At 37.7% G+C, this 19,225-nt stretch overlaps 1 protein-coding gene and 1 pseudogene across 4 annotated transcripts; one reads left to right on the forward strand and one right to left on the reverse strand.

Moving 5' to 3' along the window:
• Positions 1–1,054: 1,054 nt before the first annotated feature.
• Positions 1,055–9,373, forward strand: LOC113731675 (potassium transporter 7). Of its 4 annotated transcripts, XM_072073520.1 has the most exons (12): positions 1,055–1,388; positions 1,530–1,854; positions 2,029–2,138; positions 2,661–2,872; positions 2,972–3,220; positions 3,354–3,404; positions 3,827–4,087; positions 4,453–4,505; positions 4,662–4,776; positions 4,905–5,159; positions 6,209–6,731; positions 8,371–9,373. In XM_072073520.1, exons 2-12 carry the CDS (start codon positions 1,561–1,563, stop codon positions 8,909–8,911), a joined length of 2,664 nt encoding a protein of 887 aa, XP_071929621.1. In that variant the 5' UTR covers positions 1,055–1,388; positions 1,530–1,560; the 3' UTR covers positions 8,912–9,373. The 4 variants fall into 4 exon arrangements, with proteins under 4 accessions (XP_071929621.1, XP_027112854.2, XP_071929622.1 ...); XM_027257053.2 differs by lacking the exon at positions 2,029–2,138 and having other exon boundaries at positions 1,056–1,388; positions 2,644–2,872; XM_072073521.1 differs by lacking the exon at positions 2,029–2,138 and having other exon boundaries at positions 1,057–1,388.
• A 438-nt stretch (positions 9,374–9,811) lies between these two features.
• On the reverse strand, positions 9,812–19,208 carry LOC140032768 (copper-transporting ATPase PAA1, chloroplastic-like; annotated as a pseudogene).
• Between the last annotated feature and the right edge of the window lie 17 nt (positions 19,209–19,225).

The raw sequence follows: 19,225 nt of genomic DNA on the forward strand, positions 1-19,225 counted from the left end.
CTTAATCCCAAATCACAAAAAAGAGAGAGAGAGAGAGAAAATTGAAAAAAATCCCATCCTGACTGTTAATCATATTCATCGCATCAAATCAATTCAAAGAAATTGGATATGAAAAGTTGCAACTTCGATTGAATTATCTTATTGTAATATTAATTATTTTCTTTAAATCAAATGTCTACAATCAAACTCAAATGTACTCCCATCCCAGCTCCCAAGTAGTCCCCAATTATACAAGTTCAAGTTGCCAAGCAAAATTAATTAATTAGTAACATGTACGCATAATGACATCAACAGTCAACAGGAAAGTCCAGTTCCACCTCAAAGTGACTGTAATGTAACCCACGTGGCTTAGAACCGCGCAGGCGACATCCCATGGCAAAATAGCCCACGGTAAGCAACCGATCGAGATTTTGCACTCGAAATTGTGCAACAACTTCTGTTTATCAGTTTATTTATGCTCAAAGGACTTGCATTCATTAATCATAAAATTTCGAATTCCAAACTAGTGTAAATGAAAAGGATAATATCAGGAGAGTTTTCTCCACAAGAAATTCAACCCGAGTCGAACAGAATTAGCCACACACCGTAAAACAGATACAGATATTTTAATCAACCGAGGTTGGCCCAAGTGATAAGCAGCTTGATTCCGCTTAACCAGGTCTCGGGTTTGAAACCTAGTGTACGCAACCACCCTTGTTGGGAGACTTACCCACCACAACCAGGTGTGCGACTCGGATCGACCAACGGATTAGTCAGGGCAAAACCCTGGATACCGTGGCAGGCAACCAAAAAAAAAAAAAAATACAGATATTTAACAAAATGTGAAAATTGTGCATTTGTGTTCCCCTTTCCACATCTACGGAGCCATGGCTTTCCATGAGTAAAGAGAAAAAAAAACCCGCAGAATTCAACAACGCGGGATTTACTCTTTAATTAATTAATCATTAAACAACAGTTTAGAATATAAAAAAGCATCTTATCAAAATAAAAAAAGAAAAGAAAAGTTAAGAAGATGTATAGGCGGGGGTCCACCCAAATCGCCAACAAAAATCAAAATACTGGTAGGAGTAATTAAGAATCCCCATCCCCCAACGGGGCACGTGGCGAGGATTTAATCCCCCAGCTGGTCCGCACCAGACCGGAACTGCCCCCAAATTCCTCAGATCCGGTTCGGACCTCCCCCGCCCCGGTTCTGCCTCCAACTCTCCCACTCCAGCCGTTAATCAAAGTCGTTGAAACGTCATCCCTCGCCCGGAGATTTGTCAATCCCCGCCCTGTCACCTTTCCTTTTAGTGCTTCTCTATATATATCACACACAAGATCCAGAGCACAATCAAAATTTTACGAATAAAATCCGCGGAAAAAAAATCCCCTGCTTCTTCCCCCAGGTCTCCATTTTACTACTGCTACTACTATTAATTGTTTAATTTAAGCACACTTTTGTTTTGAATACACCTAGGAATGCGCCTCAAGTAAGTGTGCTTTTCGTATATTGCGATGTAATGGTGTATAAAATCGTATTCGAGTAGGTTGGGGTAAATTCGGCATCGGATTAATTCAATGGAGGGATCGGAGAGAGAGAACGGAGGGCTATTATCGTCGATGGATTCGGAGTCGCGGTGGGTGTTTCAGGACGAGGAGGACGACGAGGAGGCATCGGCGATCGGATATGGCGAAGGCGACGATGAAAATGACGATGCTGATGGCTTATTGTCGCCACGCAATGGCACGATGGACTCCGACGACGATGATAATGATAATGCCGAGCAGCGGTTGATTCGGACCGGGCCGAGGATTGATTCCTTTGACGTTGAAGCTCTTGAAGTACCTGGCGCTCACAGAAATGATTTTGAGGTATTTCGTTTCAATTTTTTTTTAAAAATTTGATTATTTAGCCTTTTTTTTTTTTTCGTTACCATGCTTCTCAGTTTGCTGATTGGTTTTACTACTATTATTATTTGTTTCGGTTTTTTATGCGCTATCAAGTGTTTAAATGTTTTCACTGAATGTGCGAGGTGGAAATGGAAGATAATAATTGAGGAGGGTCGGTTATTAAAGTTTCTTTGTGAGGAAACTATTAGCGATAGTCGTATTGACCTTGGTTGCTTGATGAAACAATTGGCGATGTCCTCATGTTGGTGAGTTTTTTTTTTTTTTTTTTTTTCCTTTTTGGATAAAAAAAGGAGCTTGAGATGAGGACTTTTGCTTCAGCAGAAATTAGATTGATTTCAGTTGGCTTAATTTTTTTGGTTAGTTGCAGTCAAAATCACCCCAATGCTCTCTGTCCTTATAACTCAGGAACTAGTTCTACTGAGATGGAAATGGTATCATACACATAATCTGATGGACAAGCCTTTTGACTTTTATGGAAATGAAACTTATCACATGTTGAGAGTTTAAATAGACAGAAATGATTTTTTTTTTCTTTTTTTGCCCTTTCTTCTTGTTTCGTGTTCATACGCCTCCACATAGGAAGAGAGAGAAAAGTGGAATCAGTTATAACAGAGAAGTTCTGGATGTATTTTGGTTTCTTACTGTATTAAGGAAAACTACATGCTCTTGAATGGTGTGATAGAAGAGGATATTTCTTCTTGTTAAATTTCATTAAGAAGTTGGTGTCTTGATTCGAAATTATAATCGCAGGATATCACTGTGGGCAGGAAATTTTTGCTGGCCTTTCAGACACTGGGTATTGTTTTTGGTGATGTGGGGACAAGCCCATTATACACCTTCAGCGTAATGTTCAGCAAGGCCCCTGTCAATGGAAATGAAGATGTTCTTGGTGCACTTTCTCTGGTATTGTACACCTTGATCCTGGTCCCACTGATCAAGTATGTCCTTATTGTTCTCTGGGCCAATGACGATGGTGAAGGTAGTTGAACAATTATTACACAACATTTTGTGCAGAAACTTGTCAATGGTTTGCTCTGGATTGCATAGATGAGTTGTTTTACGTGGTCTAACTATGCAGGTGGTACATTTGCATTGTACTCATTGATATGTAGGCATGCTAAGGTTAGTCTTCTTCCAAATCAGCTTCCTTCAGATGCTCGTATATCAAGCTTCAGGCTGAAGGTGCCATCTGCTGAACTTGAGAGGTCACTGAAAATAAAGGAGAGGCTTGAAACTTCTTTGACTCTGAAAAAGCTTCTTCTGATGTTAGTGCTTGCTGGTACTTCTATGGTGATAGCTGATGGTGTTGTTACACCTGCAATGTCAGGTACTACTTGTCCTTCATTCTTATTTTGGATATGCTTCAGTGGTCGATAAGAATATGTTTTGCAGTTTTTCTTCCAGAAAATTTATTTGTATTTGTATTGGAGCAGTGCCAGTCTGAATTTCTGTTGTTGCAGTAATGTCTGCTGTTGGTGGCTTGAAGGTCGGTGTTTCTGGGATAAAGCAAGGTAAGATGGTCAATACATTGATGAAATAACTATTTGTAGGCTATTTACCCTTGGATATTTGGATTTCAAGCATTGATCACTGGAAAAGGAAATCCATTTATCTTTATCAAAAAATCACCAAAACTTTGAGCGGGTTGGCTTTCTATTAACGAACAATACTGATTGTTGTTGATTTATCACAAAAAACACTAATAATCTGGTTGCACTTGATTTTCTAGATTTAGTGGTTTTAGCACAAGCAAACAGTTTCTTCATTTCATTTTCAAGCTTAGCGTAATATTGCTTGGGTGGATGCATGGTTCCAGAATTTCACTTCCCCTTAACTAGTGTCGTCTCCTGCTTGTACTAAATAATTGCTTGCTATATATATAGTTTTCCACTTTAATCAGCTTTTTAAGTTTTAATTATCTTTATTACTGCAGATGAAGTGGTGATGATCTCTGTCGCATTTCTTGTAATTCTGTTCAGTGTTCAGAAGTATGGTACAAGTAAAGTTGGGATTGTCGTTGGTCCTACCTTGTTCGTATGGTTTTGTTCTCTTGCGGGTATTGGCATCTACAACCTTTTGAAGTATGATACACATGTTCTGAGGGCATTCAACCCAATTCACATCTATTATTTCTTCAAACGTAACTCGACTAAGGCATGGTATTCTCTCGGAGGCTGTCTTCTTTGTGTCACAGGTAAGTTTTTTGGTAATTACCTGATAATTAAGTTAATGATTGAGATTCTCAACTTTAGCTTTGTCATTCGTGGGCCATGGTATGCCTTGTTTTTTGTTTCATAAACGGGTATGTCTTCTAAATTTGTTGCATATGCGTACGTTTAAATGAAACCTGTGATCCTTGTAGCAACTTACTAGCTTTGATGCAGAATGGTAGATCTTCTAAACTTGTCGGATACGTGTAGTTTCAATGAGACCCATGCTTCTTGTAGCAACTTACTAGCTTTGATAAGATTGTAAAACTTATTATCTCTGTGGGTTGTATAGCTCTGAAAAGGGGAATAAGAAGTTGACCTTTACTACATGTGGTTATGACTGTAACAGGTTCAGAGGCAATGTTTGCGGATCTGTGCTACTTCTCTGTTAGATCAGTTCAGGTAAAAAAATAGCTATTATTTGTGCTGTACCCCACTTTGTGTGTGCGTTATGTGCATTTTTTTTTTCTCTTTGAAAAATCCACTGTCTTCTTTCCAATTTTGTTTGAGTTCTCTGAAAACTTTTTGTTGCTAAAACCTGAAGGAATTTGTTTGCAGCTCACTTTTGTGTTTGTTGTACTGCCTTGCCTTCTTTTGGGTTACCTGGGTCAAGCTGCCTACCTTATGGAGAATCATGATGATACTACACAAGCTTTCTTCTCATCTGTTCCAAGTAAATAATGATTTTTGTTTAAGTCATCCAAGTAAATACATCATTTGTTTCTTTCAGTTTCAGAGATCCACCTTTTGCCAAACAATTGCAAGTATTTAATGGTTGAAAGATATTCACTTAAACTGCAGGTGGGGCTTTCTGGCCAGTTTTGCTCATTTCTAATATTGCTGCATTGATTGCCAGTAGGACAATGACAACAGCGACTTTCTCTTGTATCAAGCAATCAACAGCACTTGGTTGTTTTCCTCGCCTGAAAATTGTTCATACATCTCGAAAATTCATGGGCCAGATTTATATCCCAGTTATGAACTGGTTCCTCCTGTTTTTCTCATTGGTGCTGGTCTGCAAGATCTCAAGTATTTATGAGATCGGAAATGCATATGGTAATGCTTGTCTTTTTTTTTTCCTTCTGGATTGATTTTCTGTGCTTGTGTGTTTGAATCCCCCCCTCCCCCAATCTTTTCTGATGAAGATTTTGTGCATATGATGTTGCTATCTGAAAAAGTGAGGAGTGATAAAGGAATGAAAAAATTTTTTGGCTGATGTGCTTTTGCTTCCATGTACAAGAGGGGTTTCAGCAGTCTCACTGTAGGATTTTCTTGATGAATAATGTCTGGCCATGTCTAATATACTCCCTTCCTTGCATGGATATTGTCATGCCTTTTGTTTTGGGTTGTCCACTTCGTTGCTACCAAAAAAATGTGAATAAAGTTCACTACAACTTTCTGATCTATATCCTTCAGTCTTTCAATTTGTGTAGAATTTATTTGTTGACACATCAACTCTTGTTAACTAGACCTGATCTCCACTATACGCACATACCAACTGATGCCACCCACAAGATCACTTGTATGTCTTATGCATCGTGTTCAGTTGGAGTTATATGGATGACAAACATCAAATCAGTAGATCCCACATATGATGGAGTCAAATTCTATGCTAAAGGCATTTTAATATGCTATTGTCATGGGCAAACTTCGAAAACGAAACCCACCACTTTAAAATTCTTAAAGTGTACATACTAAGTTGGAATCACTAAATGCATCAAGAAAGCTGGACAGGATGGAAGGAGTAGTAGAATAGTGAAGGTTCTTTTATTCTTAAATTTGGTTCTTGTCCTATATGTTTTATAACTATTAACTTCCATCTGATCATTCCTTGTTTTGTCCCCAAATTCATTTTCAGTAATGCATAAACAAATAAGGTTTGCTCTATGCGAGTTTCTGTTGAGAATTGTACTTCAATTTGAAATAATGGATCCCCTATTATAAATCATTTTAGCACACCATATTCTGCAGAGACCTCACCCCCTGCTCAAGAGGAGAAAACTGAAGAAACAGAAGTAGAAACTCTTAATTTTTTCTGTAAATTGCTATGCCAAATGGTTTTTAGCCTGGCTTTTATCTTATCTATTGCTGATTCTACTTTTCAGGCATTGCTGAGCTAGGAGTGATGATGATGACTACAATTCTAGTTACCCTTGTTATGCTTCTGATTTGGCAGATAAACATCATCATTGTGCTGAGCTTTGCTTGTATCTTTTTGGGATTGGAATTGACATTTTTTTCATCAGTTTTATGGAGTGTGGGTGACGGAAGTTGGATCATATTATTGTTTGCAATTGTCATCTTCTTAATAATGTACATCTGGAATTATGGGAGCAAACTGAAGTATGAAACTGAGGTCAAGCAGAAGATGTCAATGGATTTGTTGCGGCAACTGGGTCCTAACCTTGGAACTGTCCGGGCTCCTGGTATTGGTTTGCTTTACAATGAGCTGGCAAAGGGCATACCAGCAATATTTGGACATTTCCTCACCACACTTCCTGCTGTGCATTCCATGATCATCTTTGTGTGCATAAAGTATGTTCCGGTTCCTGTAGTTCCCCAAAGTGAAAGATTTCTGTTCCGTCGAGTCTGCCCTAAAAGCTTCCACATATTCCGCTGTGTTGCCCGGTCAGTATTTCATATTTTATCATATTGCAAAGCTAGTTGCTTGCCTCATTTTTTGTTCAGTTCTAAGGTTAGGTTTAGATTCATTGACTCGTTTTTCTTTTGTATGGATAGAGGCCCATGCACAGCTCGTATACTCAATGTCTTCTCTTCTGCCATGTGGTTCTTCAGAGCCACATTTATTCCTTTGATTGTTCAGAGGAAATTCCTTTCTCCTTGATCTTGTTTAACTTGCATTGTCCAACAACACATCTGTGATGCTACAGGTTATAAAAGTAATAAGCATTAGTGTATGGAACACTTACATATTATAATAGAGCTTGAGTGTGCTAATTATGCGCCATTTTTGGTCCTGGCCAGTTAAACCAATTTCATTATGGGCTCTAATTTGTATTGAAAACGTTCTAATGAATATGGCCTGGAAGTTGAATATGACGTTGATTCCTGAGTTCTAGGATCCTTGTCCAACTTGAAATATACCAATGACAAGTTCAAACACTACTATGTCCATTTTATTAAAGGATTGGGTACAATGTGCTTTGAATCCATAGTATTGTGTGAGTTTGATTGATGATTTAGGTCTTCAATTTAACAAAGTTTGAATCTATTATAAATGTCATGTTTGTATTTTGAGATATTCGCTCATCTTCATTTATAAAATGTGCTCTAAACTTACAATAGCATCATATAAAATATTTGAGATAGATTTTGCGTGAAATCTTTCTCCAAATTTAAATTTCAAAAAAAATAAAATTAACTATCACATTTAGGGATGAATTTCAAATATAAATGGGGTTTAAGATCAGATAGCTGTTTTTTTTCCCTAGGGTAATACTTGGTCCTACATACATGTCTCTCACTCCTGTTGCTGTCCTTTTTGAGGTGAAAGGAGTAGTAATAGTGGATTATTTTGGATGTTGGGACGTTGGTGATATGTTTAGGAATTTTACTCTCTCGCTTTTTTAGTTTTGTTCTCTTTCTTTTGGGGAAAACATTTTTCAATGCTTTCTTCAAAATGAGTCTCTCTGCAAAAGATTACATAGATGGCAAGTAATTACTGTTTGTATGCAAAATCTAGTTATTCTATGTTGCACTTCTATTTTCCTTCTCTTTTTTTCTTGGGACATGATTGGAGGTTTCTTAGGGTGTTTTGTGGGACCAGAAATCTGTATATTGCTAATAAACTGGAACCTTCCAGATTTCTTGATGGTCCTGTGGTTTATCTATTGAAGTTTTCTGGGTTTTGTACCTTGACTTCATTAGACTTCCCATTGCTCCGCGTCCATTGAAAGAAGAAAATTTAGTCCCTTTACCCTACCATCCAACCTCGGCAGTTTACAATGTTTGATCAATAGCCAGCATAGGGATAGGTTACTCTTGTTATGGAAAACCAGTCATTAGTGTCATATGCGTATAAAGTCACGTTTGATCAATAGCCAGCATAGGCATAGGTTACTCTTGTTATGGAAAACCAGTCATTAGTGTCATATGCATATAAAGTCATTAGTGTCAATAGCCAACATTAGTGTCACTAGTGTCTTGAAATATCTGCAATGTGTGTGTTTCCTCATGTATTTGCACAAAAATTCTTTTGTTTCCTTTTTCCCCTTCCTTCCTCATCTCTCTATTGTGTTATGAACAGATATGGCTACAAAGATGTTCGGAAAGAAAATCACCAGACATTTGAGCAGCTGCTAATTGAAAGTATTGAAAAATTTATTCGTCGGGAAGCTCAGGAACGGTCGTTAGAGAGTGATGGCGATGATGGTGATTCAGATTCTGAAGAAGAGCACTCTTTCTCAAGGGTTCTTATAGCTCCAAATGGAAGTGTCTATTCACTTGGTGTTCCTCTCTTGACTGAGTTCAGGGATGCAAGCAAGTCTAGTGCGCAAGCAAGCACGTCAGAAGAGGTCAAGCCTGAGTCTTCTTCTAGTCCAACTTTGTCTGACGCTGAACAGAGTCTTGAGAAGGAGCTGTCATTCATACGCAAAGCCAAAGAATCTGGGGTTGTTTATCTTCTTGGTCATGGAGATATTAGGGCAAGGAAAGATTCCTGGTTCATAAAGAAGCTGGTCATAAATTACTTTTATGCTTTCTTGAGAAAAAACTGCAGGAGGGGGATTGCAAACTTGAGCGTGCCACATTCACATTTGATACAGGTTGGCATGACTTACATGGTGTGAAGTTTCTTGATACGGGCTGCACTCTGAAAAAAATCTTACCTAGATCAATATGGCACCAATACTTTGGCCAGGCCGGTTGATTTGTTAGAAGTTCGGTGAGGGATGGTGCATTTATCATTTGAGGGAGCTTGATCCTTAAACGTGAAGAATTTTGCATGCTGTCTGCTGGGTTGGGGCTGAACTTCTGCATCAGATAATTTTGGTGTTCTGATACAGTTACCGCGAAATTTTGCAATTAATTTTATGACTTGAACTCCCATTCCCGTTGTAGTCTCCATACCTTCAGGAGTCACACAGATTGAACATACCGTAGCTGTCACTGGAGCTATGTGAATTTGATGATATTTCACTAATGTGGAAAAGCTGCTCGCTTATTGTGTAACATTGGGATTGCTTAATGTACATCATATGAATCTTCGACACATGCATATTTAGTTGTGCTAATGAAAATATTGCTACTGATATTGATTGCCCGATTTCACCTGATTCCTGGGTGATTGGCTTTGTTGCCTGCATAAACTTTAAATTTCCCCACTTCTTGTTTGTCTCGAACTCTCTGATTTTGTATTACTATTTATGCGCATAGGCATCCATTGACGTAAGCGCTGAAAACCACCAGTGAAACCACGACCCAAGCCATTTCGTTTGGATACTTTTCTGGGAGGTTGAGATCTAACATCTCAACCAATAACGTATTGAGAGCACGCGGACATTTTATCATGCCTTTGCTTTTGTCAAGTTTCACCCAACAATTGAATCCACTATTTCATTTGACGTATTCCCAGGTCCTTGAGACTCTTCAACTGGATTAATGACGGACGACATTCCCAATACGTCGGATTAATTATGGACGAGAGTCTTAATACGTACGTTGCTCTTTTGTCGAACTACTCGTGATGATTCCCCAAGCGAAAGAATACTTGATTATATTTCTAGCATTCAATTAGCATTGTCACGAGTGGGGTACCCATTCACGCATCATTTTCTTACCAGAACCACCAAATTTGATATCCTTGGACGTGCAATAGAACAAAAAACTACTCGATACCAATTCATGCCTAATTGATGCAGCAATGATCCTCGTAGCTCAGTATTCCCTCGTCATGTGCTTCATGCTTTAGCCACCTTTTGGCTCATCCAGCCGCGATGTCTGATAGCACATCCCTAGGTCATGCTTTTCCTTCTTCACTGCTGTCTTGTTGCATAATTTCGTGCACCAACCCAGTACTTTGCAACCCCAATGCCAACACATCCTCATGAACATTGATCATCTCCAACTAACTTCCAACTAAGAAGGCATGTCAGTGAAATTGACAGGGCTCTGCAATGTCCACAAGAACCAATTCACTTCCCATGTTTGCAGTTCTCATCATCGAGTGGATACAAAAGGGTCTTTCAACTTTTTGTCTTGGTCCAGCACTCTATCAGCATCAAGAGGGATATCAATCCGTACTGATGGTCCACCGATTTCTTTCTCTCTTGACGAATACTTGAATCTCAAAAGCAGTGAATTTGTCATTACCCCAATAGAGCTCAAGCCCATGAGGGCACCAGCAATTGATGGAGTAAGCATAGTTCCGGTAACTGGCAACAATGCTCCAGCGGCTATAGGAATTCCAAACTGTAAGAGAAGAGAAGAAAAAGCAAATAAGCTTGTAGTGGGGTGACATCAAAGTAAGATCCCCCAGACCAGTTTTGGGGAAGAAAGGAAGAAAATGTTGAAGGATAACCATGAACTGTAGAAGGTTAACATGTTGGAATGGATCTAGACTGACAGTTTCAAAAGAAAACAAAACTAAAAGATAAAAATAAAAACAGGCATCACCTTCTCGACAAGAAGGTGAAAACCAAACAGGTGTGCAACTCACATCCAATCCTCCCTAAAATTCATTAGCTATTATTAACCCAAGAAATTCTTTTATGAATAACCCCGTTCCTTTAGCCAATGGCGGAAAAAATCAAACTTCACAGAGGTTCAATGTAAGTCAGAATTATTCATTCACCAAATAAATCATTAAGTCACAAACTATTCATCCACTAGATGGTATAGAATATTAATAATTCCCCGAAGTAAATTAGCAAATATCGAATAGCACAATGTTGATGAGTGCAAAATCCTTCAAGTAGTCAGAAATAGATGGCTGCACTGATTTGTCGAAAAACTCGAGAATAATTTAAGAAAAATTTCTACTCATCAATTGAAAAGGGGAAACATGAAGAGTTGTCATATCATAATCAATAACGGTAACTGATCGATTTCTGCAAAAAATATCCAGACATTTAAACTGCGGTTTAGGAATTATATTTGCTTTATTTAGCAATAGCACCTTGGTTTTGGTAGGTTGAGAAAACAGGCCAACAGAAAAGGTGATAATAGTTAATTAAACAATGACAGCAATTCAAGTCTTAGAACCTTGATGCCTAATATCAACTTCAAATATTGATGAATTGCAATTAAAATGAACTTACAATATTGTATGCAAAAGCCCACCAAAGGTTTTGCTTCACAGTTTTCATGGTTAGCCTGCTTAGTTCCAGTGCATCAAGTAACTGCAATGACAAGGTCATACCAGTTATTGAAGTAGTGCACATGATGAAGAAATGACACAAGTAGAGTCACAATTAATTACTAGAAATCTTGAAGCAGTGATCATGCAAGTGTAGCAGGACTTACTTGTCTACAATATGAAGATTTAGTAGATTGTGTACCAATCTTAATTCATTTACAGGATAATATATTCTCTAGGTCCCCCATGAAGTCGTTCGTTTTCTTATTGCACCAGGCATAAGATTGGAAAAATCAAACAGAAAAATTAAATATATCCATTCAGTACAGTAACATGTATTCAGATAGAAAAGATGCAGAAGAATGACGAAGTTGGCTTTATGCAGGTAATCTGATTGCTTGAGATTTGTCTCTTGCTCCATCGGAAATTGAATTCCATCTACTTTATGCTAGTCCTAATTAAAAGTCAAAAGTATCATTTTGTATATTGATGTGGATTTTCTCATAATTTAATCCTCAATTCCCATGTCTTAAAAAGGAAAAATTGAAACAGCATTGTCTGTTTTTCATCTAAGTTTTTTATCAGGTTGGGGTTGAATGCATGATTCAGATGGTTTTTCTTATTTGTACAAGTAAAATTTTCCATCTATCCCAAACTTTATTATATTCAATTTTTGAATTCAATATGGATGGTGACAGAACATGGGATTTAAGAGAAGCTGTAATTTGCTGCCTGCCAATTATAAAGCAATCAGCAATCATCCCATTTCATGTAAATTGTTCCAGTTTTTGCATGTGTGCAGAAGCTACGTTCATTAAGTCATTTAAGGCTGCAAACTTTCATGGTGATACTAGGGCCTACAGTTGCTTCAAGATCCATGCTTTTTTCAGAATCCTGGCAACATAGCTTTGGGAATCATTGGAGATGAAATTTCATAGCACTCCGTCATAGAAATGTGGAAGGAGTCCTATCAGTTCAGAAAACAAACATGGGTTTTGCAAAAATTTTGATTACTTTTAACATGCAAGAATAAAAAATTTGCACACCAAAACAAAACAAAAAAAAAAAATCCAGAAAGGTACCTGTGCCATTATCCCTCTTTTACCTAGACAAGAAGGGAATGCAAAGGAAAACAGTTTTCATAGATTTGCAGATTAGAATTGTTAGACGTACCTGGGACAACCTGTTGTGCATCAGCACAACAGAAGACACCTCACTAGCAGCTCCAACACCTCCACCAATGGCAACTCCTACATGTGCTGATGCCAAAGCAGCAGCATCATTAATTCCATCGCCAACCATAGCCACAATGTGCTCCTTCTGAAGTTCACTTATAAACTTCTTTTTCTGCTCTGGTTTGACTCCATATAAAACCTGTCATCCACCAGACCATAAAAATATCTCAGATTTTGATTATATGGATGCAAAACTTGCAAAGCTCATAAACTTGTTTGGTGCAGCTCCGTGTACACAAGCAACTACAGAAAATTCATCCAACTCTTTTGAGAAGAGGTTAGAGAGTGATTGAATAAGTCACACGTTAAAATACAAGGATGGGTATTGGGATAAAAAATCTCCTTGAAATGATACGACTTGCAGCTTTAGGTATACACTTTGTAATAAGCTGGTCTGGCAGGTTTTTTCATCACTAACCCCCTATCTTTAGTCTCTCTCAGAGCACAATGGATATGTTCCTCAAGTAACTCAATGTAAGAATCAGTTGATCTTCAAGAAAAAAACTTGACAGTCCAATCCCATCATCATAGTCCAGAACAAAGACAAAAAATGAGTAGCTTACTTTGTCCTTAGGGATTCCAACAACAGATGCAACATACTCTGCAGCATTCTTCTTGTCCCCCGATAACAGATAAGTGCTTATTCCTTGTTTGGACAATGATTCAACAACATGGTTAGCATCTTCTCTGATTTCATCCTCGACATAAATAATGCCAGCAAGATCATCATCTATTCCCACATAGACAGCAGACTGATTCTTAGTCTCCTCAAGTTCCTGAAGTGGACTTTCATCAACTCCATGCCTGCAGTGGACGTGAAAATATCATGGCAAATGCAATTGCACTTGGTTTTTCTTCCGAGTTGAGAAAAGAAAGATTTTTAAAGGCTTCCTCTAGTTTCCCAGGTTTCACAAATACTAAGGGTGACCCCATAAGAGAAGGTACTGCAAGTAGCTTCAGCAACAAAACAGGGAACACATTTAACCGTCAAATCAATCAGAATTGGGAGGATGACTGGATCAGTTTGGATAGAATGATCACAAATCAACTGCCCTAGGACATTGTTTACCTTTACTGCATTGGGCACACTGCCTGACCCTCATGTTATTCAGGAGGGCTGCCATTTGGCCTATCAACATGGACCATTTCATCTCAGTTCCAATATATGTGACATATTAGTCAGACCTAGCTGAACCTGGGCCCAAGTCTAACTGCATTATCTTCATCTTTCAACAAAATGCCCTCCATAAATTACACATAGATTTCCATACAAAGTAACTTTTTAGCATAAGAAGTCACACCTGTAAGAATTATCCAATCTCAGACAACTCGATTCTCATCCTAGAAAAGCTCTTCTAACAATTTTATACTAAATTACATTGGTATATGTGCGCTTTAATATGCATTTTTCTCATTATAAGCACCTCATGAAGTCTTCTGTTTATGTCTTGTGTAAGAATTACTTCAAATCTCAGATAACTTGATTCTTATCCAAAAAAAGTTCTGATGATTGCATACTAAATAAATATCGATGTGCACTTTAAAATATATTTTTTTTCATTATAAACCCTCAATTCTCTTCCCAATTTGGCATCTTGGTAACCAACCACATTTAGTTTGTTAAAGATCTTATTTTCTTTTGATAGTAAGGATCTTGCCTGGTTCTAAACAGGTCAAGCTGTTTAGTTAAGCTGAGCAGGACCCACCCAAACATGCAACCCAGCAGCCTAAATGCCCTAGCAGGCTGCATTTGAGAAGTCCACTAAAATATGGGACTGAAGACGGTTGGTTAATTCGGCTGGGATCATCACAGTTTTCATCTACTACTGATGTAGTAGTACTAAATTCTTTTCCAATTTTGCTAACCAAAAGCATAACACCAGCCAAAAAACATGGATTAGATACCTTGTCCTGTGTATCTATGGTTAATTCATCCACAATTAACCTAGAATGAAAGGAGTTAAAGTTGATCATTTATATAAACCAAAAGAAAATAATTCACCTAGCACAAAAGAAAGAGGCAGGGAACTTCATTCAGTTAGAGACAATGATAGCAATTAACCAGAAAATACTCACAGGATTGAACTTACTTCAAGAAAAGAAAATGCAAGTAAAACTTCAATCTAACTTAAACAGACAAATAGTTGCCACATAAAGCTACCACAATGATTAAGTTCTAAAGATAACTGCCTCATGTACCTTTTTATCCAATCCAGTGTACCAACCGACACCTTTCTATTCTCAACAATTGCTACTGCACCAGATCCAGGTTCCTCTATATATGTTCCCTCTCCAGCCTGCAAATATTGCATAACTAAATGTTTCAAAGGATTGAGAAGTTGGTGCAACAAGTTGTTGACCAAATGATATGGGGGATAAAAATGGAGATTTCCACTAGATCTAACAGAACAAATCTGACTTTATATTAAAAAATATAACCGAAAATTGGTTCCCATATTTTCTGAAAATCAGAAACTAAAGACAGGAAAAGAGAACACAGGTCACGTACAATGCATAAAGCTGGCCCTATATATGTATTTCGGTGCCTCTGTAAAGAGAAACTACCCAGATGTACAAACTGGGAATGTAAATGCTAATAAAAATAGAACAGCCAATAGTCTAGTGTGAAAAAAATTTTCCATGCCCCAGGAAAATCTTAAGTGCCCAGAGGTTGGTTTATGAATTTGGAGACCATAAAATATGCCGCAAACGAAATTAATTCAGGGCTCCATAGATAGCAGGATTGCCAAAAGCAAGAAATTACCTTCATGACCGGGCAGTTAGCTGCCTGAGCAGCATGCACAATTGCTTTTCCTACAGGATGATTTGTATTTGTCTCAACTCCAGCAGCTAACCTCAGGATATCGACTTCTGACCATTTAAGAGATGAATCTTGTCTGTGGAAAAACTATGCTCATTGTCAATAGGCAATCTAAAAAACATATATACTAATGGCAGGTATAAACTTTTATGATAAAACTTCTGTTTTCATGTGATCAAACTTTTCAAGAATTAGACATTATTCATAAAAACTTTATGCAGAATGAGAAGTATAGAAGTCATACAAACTCTACAAGCAATAAAAATGACAATCATGTTTCCAGCACATTACCTGATGGAATGAAAAGAGATGAAGAAGAAAATTGATGAAAAGAGAAGAAGAAAGCAAGGGATGACAAATAGATTTTGTCTAATAGGAAAAAAAATGTTTCTACTCCTCCCCAAAGAAGAAAAAGATGAAGAAGAAGGTGAGATAGGATGTTAGTGTAGATTATTCAGAGCTTGTTTGGTGAGACAGATAAATGGTAGTTATAGTCCTATATCCACCGAGTTATGCTAACAAATTATGATGAATGAAGTATTGCAGGATTGATCTGTAATCTTGCAAATGTTTCCTTTATGTCGATCAACAAATTTTTCTCTGGCAGATATTTTCATTAGCATCATGATATAGTGAGAGAGAAGAGGAGGAGGTTTTGGTTGGAAAACGAAGTCAATGACGCGATTGGTCACCAAATATCCTTCAGATACTGATAGACGATATAACAAACTCTTCAACAATCACATCTAGCTCAAATGCAGTAAAATCTGTATCATATGGAGAAATAAGAAAAGAGGAAACCATTGCATATATGAGAACTGGCCAGCCTAAATTTGGGACATAATGGGCTAAGACTTAAAACACAAATGAAATTGACTCAAAAAAGCTCACGGACTCAACTTTGTATTTGTATCCTTGTCATGTCCCTGAGTCATAATTTTTGTCACAACAGGCCTGCCAAGTGTTAATGTCCCAGTTTTGTCAAACACAATTGTGTCGACAGCTGAAAATCTTTCCAAAACACTTCCACCACGAAAAAGCAAGCCCTTTTTAGCGCCAAGTGAGGTTCCAACCTGCAAGGAAAAATCCAGTACTCTCTGAATGCATCTAAATCAAAAGTATTAATCATATTAATCAGTTCACTATTATCTGAATTCCAGCACATCAGTTCATATTAATCATATTAATCAGTTCACTATTATAAAGTATTACCAGCACAGCAGTAGGTGTTGCTAAACCAAGTGCACAGGGACATGCAACAACCTGCACTTGAAGACAAGCATTTGTAACTTCAACAGAAAAAAAAAATTTGATAGCATTAAATGAACAAAGATGAACTTTCTGAATTTCAAAAAGAATTTTTTTTAGAAGACCTAGAGCAGTTTGGGTAACATTTGTGTTATTATATACTTACCTAACGAAAATTATGCCAAAAGTGCCCCCATGCAGGCCTTCTGGTCTAAGAGACAGACATCTATAACTAATATTATTCATAAATGTACTTGTTCATAAGTCAATTTATATCATACCAGAACACTACAAGAAAGCTGCAATGCCAGTGAAACTGGACTTCCTTGATGAAGAGCAGCTGGCAGGACCCGTGCACCAAAGAGGTTCCAGAATACAAAAGTGGCAGCAGAAAGTGCCATTACCCCATAAGTGAAGTGCCCAGCAATCTGCAGAAGAGAATCAATTTCTTCAGATGTAAATAAATACTCCAATAAAACTGTAACTAGAAAGGACAGGAAAGACTTCAATCCTCTGTCACTTCATAGTTTTGTCAGGAAAGATACAGATGTTAGAAAGAGATGCTAAATGCCTCTAAATGAAAAGACTTCTGCATGGAAGGTAAGACATTTTAAAAAATTCTCATTTTGAAGTACTAACTAGTTTCTAAAGAGCTAATTAAGTAAGAGCCTAACTGAACTTCCATGTAACCCTGAAACTTCAAACCTTACGGACACCAAACAAAATTTAAGAGACAAATCCATGTCACTCACTCAACCCTATATATGGTACCGTTCATTCTTAACTACCAACTTTTTGCATACTACCGCCAAATTATGCAAGGTTTAACATACAGATACTTGACCTTGTCAGCCAACTGCTGCACAGGTGCTTCTCTAGTCTGAGCTTCTTCGACCAATCGAACAATGTCACCCATGGAAGTCTCACCACCAGGTCTTCTCACTTCAATGGTGAGTGTTCCATTTAGATTAACACTTCCTGCAGCAACTTCAGCCTGATAACAAACAAAAATAACCTATAAGGACATGATGGTTTTCAAGGAAGAAATCTACAAAGTAAACCAAGCAGGCTTAGTGGTTTACTTCTGCAAACAACAACAGATAAGAGAGAGAAGTCCTGCTTACTAATTTTTCCCAAAAACACAACCATCTTTTGAGATCAAGACTCTTAATAGTAGTTAAGCTTCTAATAGGACCAGTTACTTCTCCATGTAACTATAAACAAGAAAGATATAGAACAGGATCCAGTTCCCCATTTATTTCAATAAACAACCATGTTAGAAACCCTCAAAGCAGTTAAGCTTTTAATCCTTCTCTAAAAATCAATATTTTCTTGCTTATCAGAAAAACGAAAGATAACAAAATAGCATGAGTGAAAATAAGTAGGATAATATTCTTACCCCAGGTAATTTTTGTAACAGGTAAAGGCTCCCCTGTGAAACTTGACTCATCAACCGTGCTTCTACCAGCTCTAACAATCCCATCAGCAGGAACACGGTCCTAACCAGAAAAAATAAGGTTTCATAACGAGGTTCTGAGACATACTATAACATGTGGGCACCATATCTGTTGTGGGTAGCAGCAGTTAAAGAAAAGCCTGAGTAACAAAAGAATGGACAGAAAAGTGCTTATAAGAGCTGACTGCCATTGGCCCGGTAACCTAGCGATTGGATGCCTTCTCCATAATGGATATAATGCAGGAGGTAAGGAGTTTAGCTTCTCACAATACCCTCCCCATGAATCACCAAAAACTTGTTGGAGACTGTGTCCAAGTATTATGTGTAAGGTTCTACACTGATCACCATTATAATAAATAAAACAATTTCCACTTTGCTCCCAAAGACTTGACCACATAACTGCTGTAGGCAACAGATTCTACAATCCACAACTGCAACCACTAAGATGACATCTAAGGAATCCCTAGGATATGATGCAAAAAGCAGTGTTGAACGATAAAGATTAGAGAAAAGGTATGTTGATCACATGAAAGGCTTTTCCACCATAATTCAGGAGCAAGGTTTTAACATTCCCATACTCTAATGGGACAATCCATAGAAGTGCAGACGGAGGGTTATAGCCTACATTTGCACCCTCTTGTAAATTTTTCAACATGATGAAACAAAGATAAAAAGCAAAGCCACTTCCTAATTGCATTTGTCCCTGACTCCATAAAAACAGGAGAAAAACAGGACATTTTTAAGAATAATTTAAGGACAATTAACTTACTCCAGGTAGCACAATAATCTGATCTCCCACAGAAAGACTGTTACATGGAACTTCTACACTCAAATCACCATTGACAATAAGACGAGCTTTAGATGGCAAAAGACTTAGGAGGCCTGTCATGTCACTGGTTGCTTTGATCTTAGCTCTTTGTTCAAGATTCCTTCCCAGCAAGACAAATGCAATCAACATAACTGGTTCCTCAAAGAATGTTTTCCAACCCTGTATGGAAAACAATTCCATTTAACAGGTACAACAGTTATTAATCGCATCACTTGTAC

This window comes from Coffea arabica, unplaced genomic scaffold, assembly GCF_036785885.1.
Source record: "Coffea arabica cultivar ET-39 unplaced genomic scaffold, Coffea Arabica ET-39 HiFi ptg000046l, whole genome shotgun sequence".
NCBI lineage: Eukaryota > Viridiplantae > Streptophyta > Magnoliopsida > Gentianales > Rubiaceae > Coffea > Coffea arabica.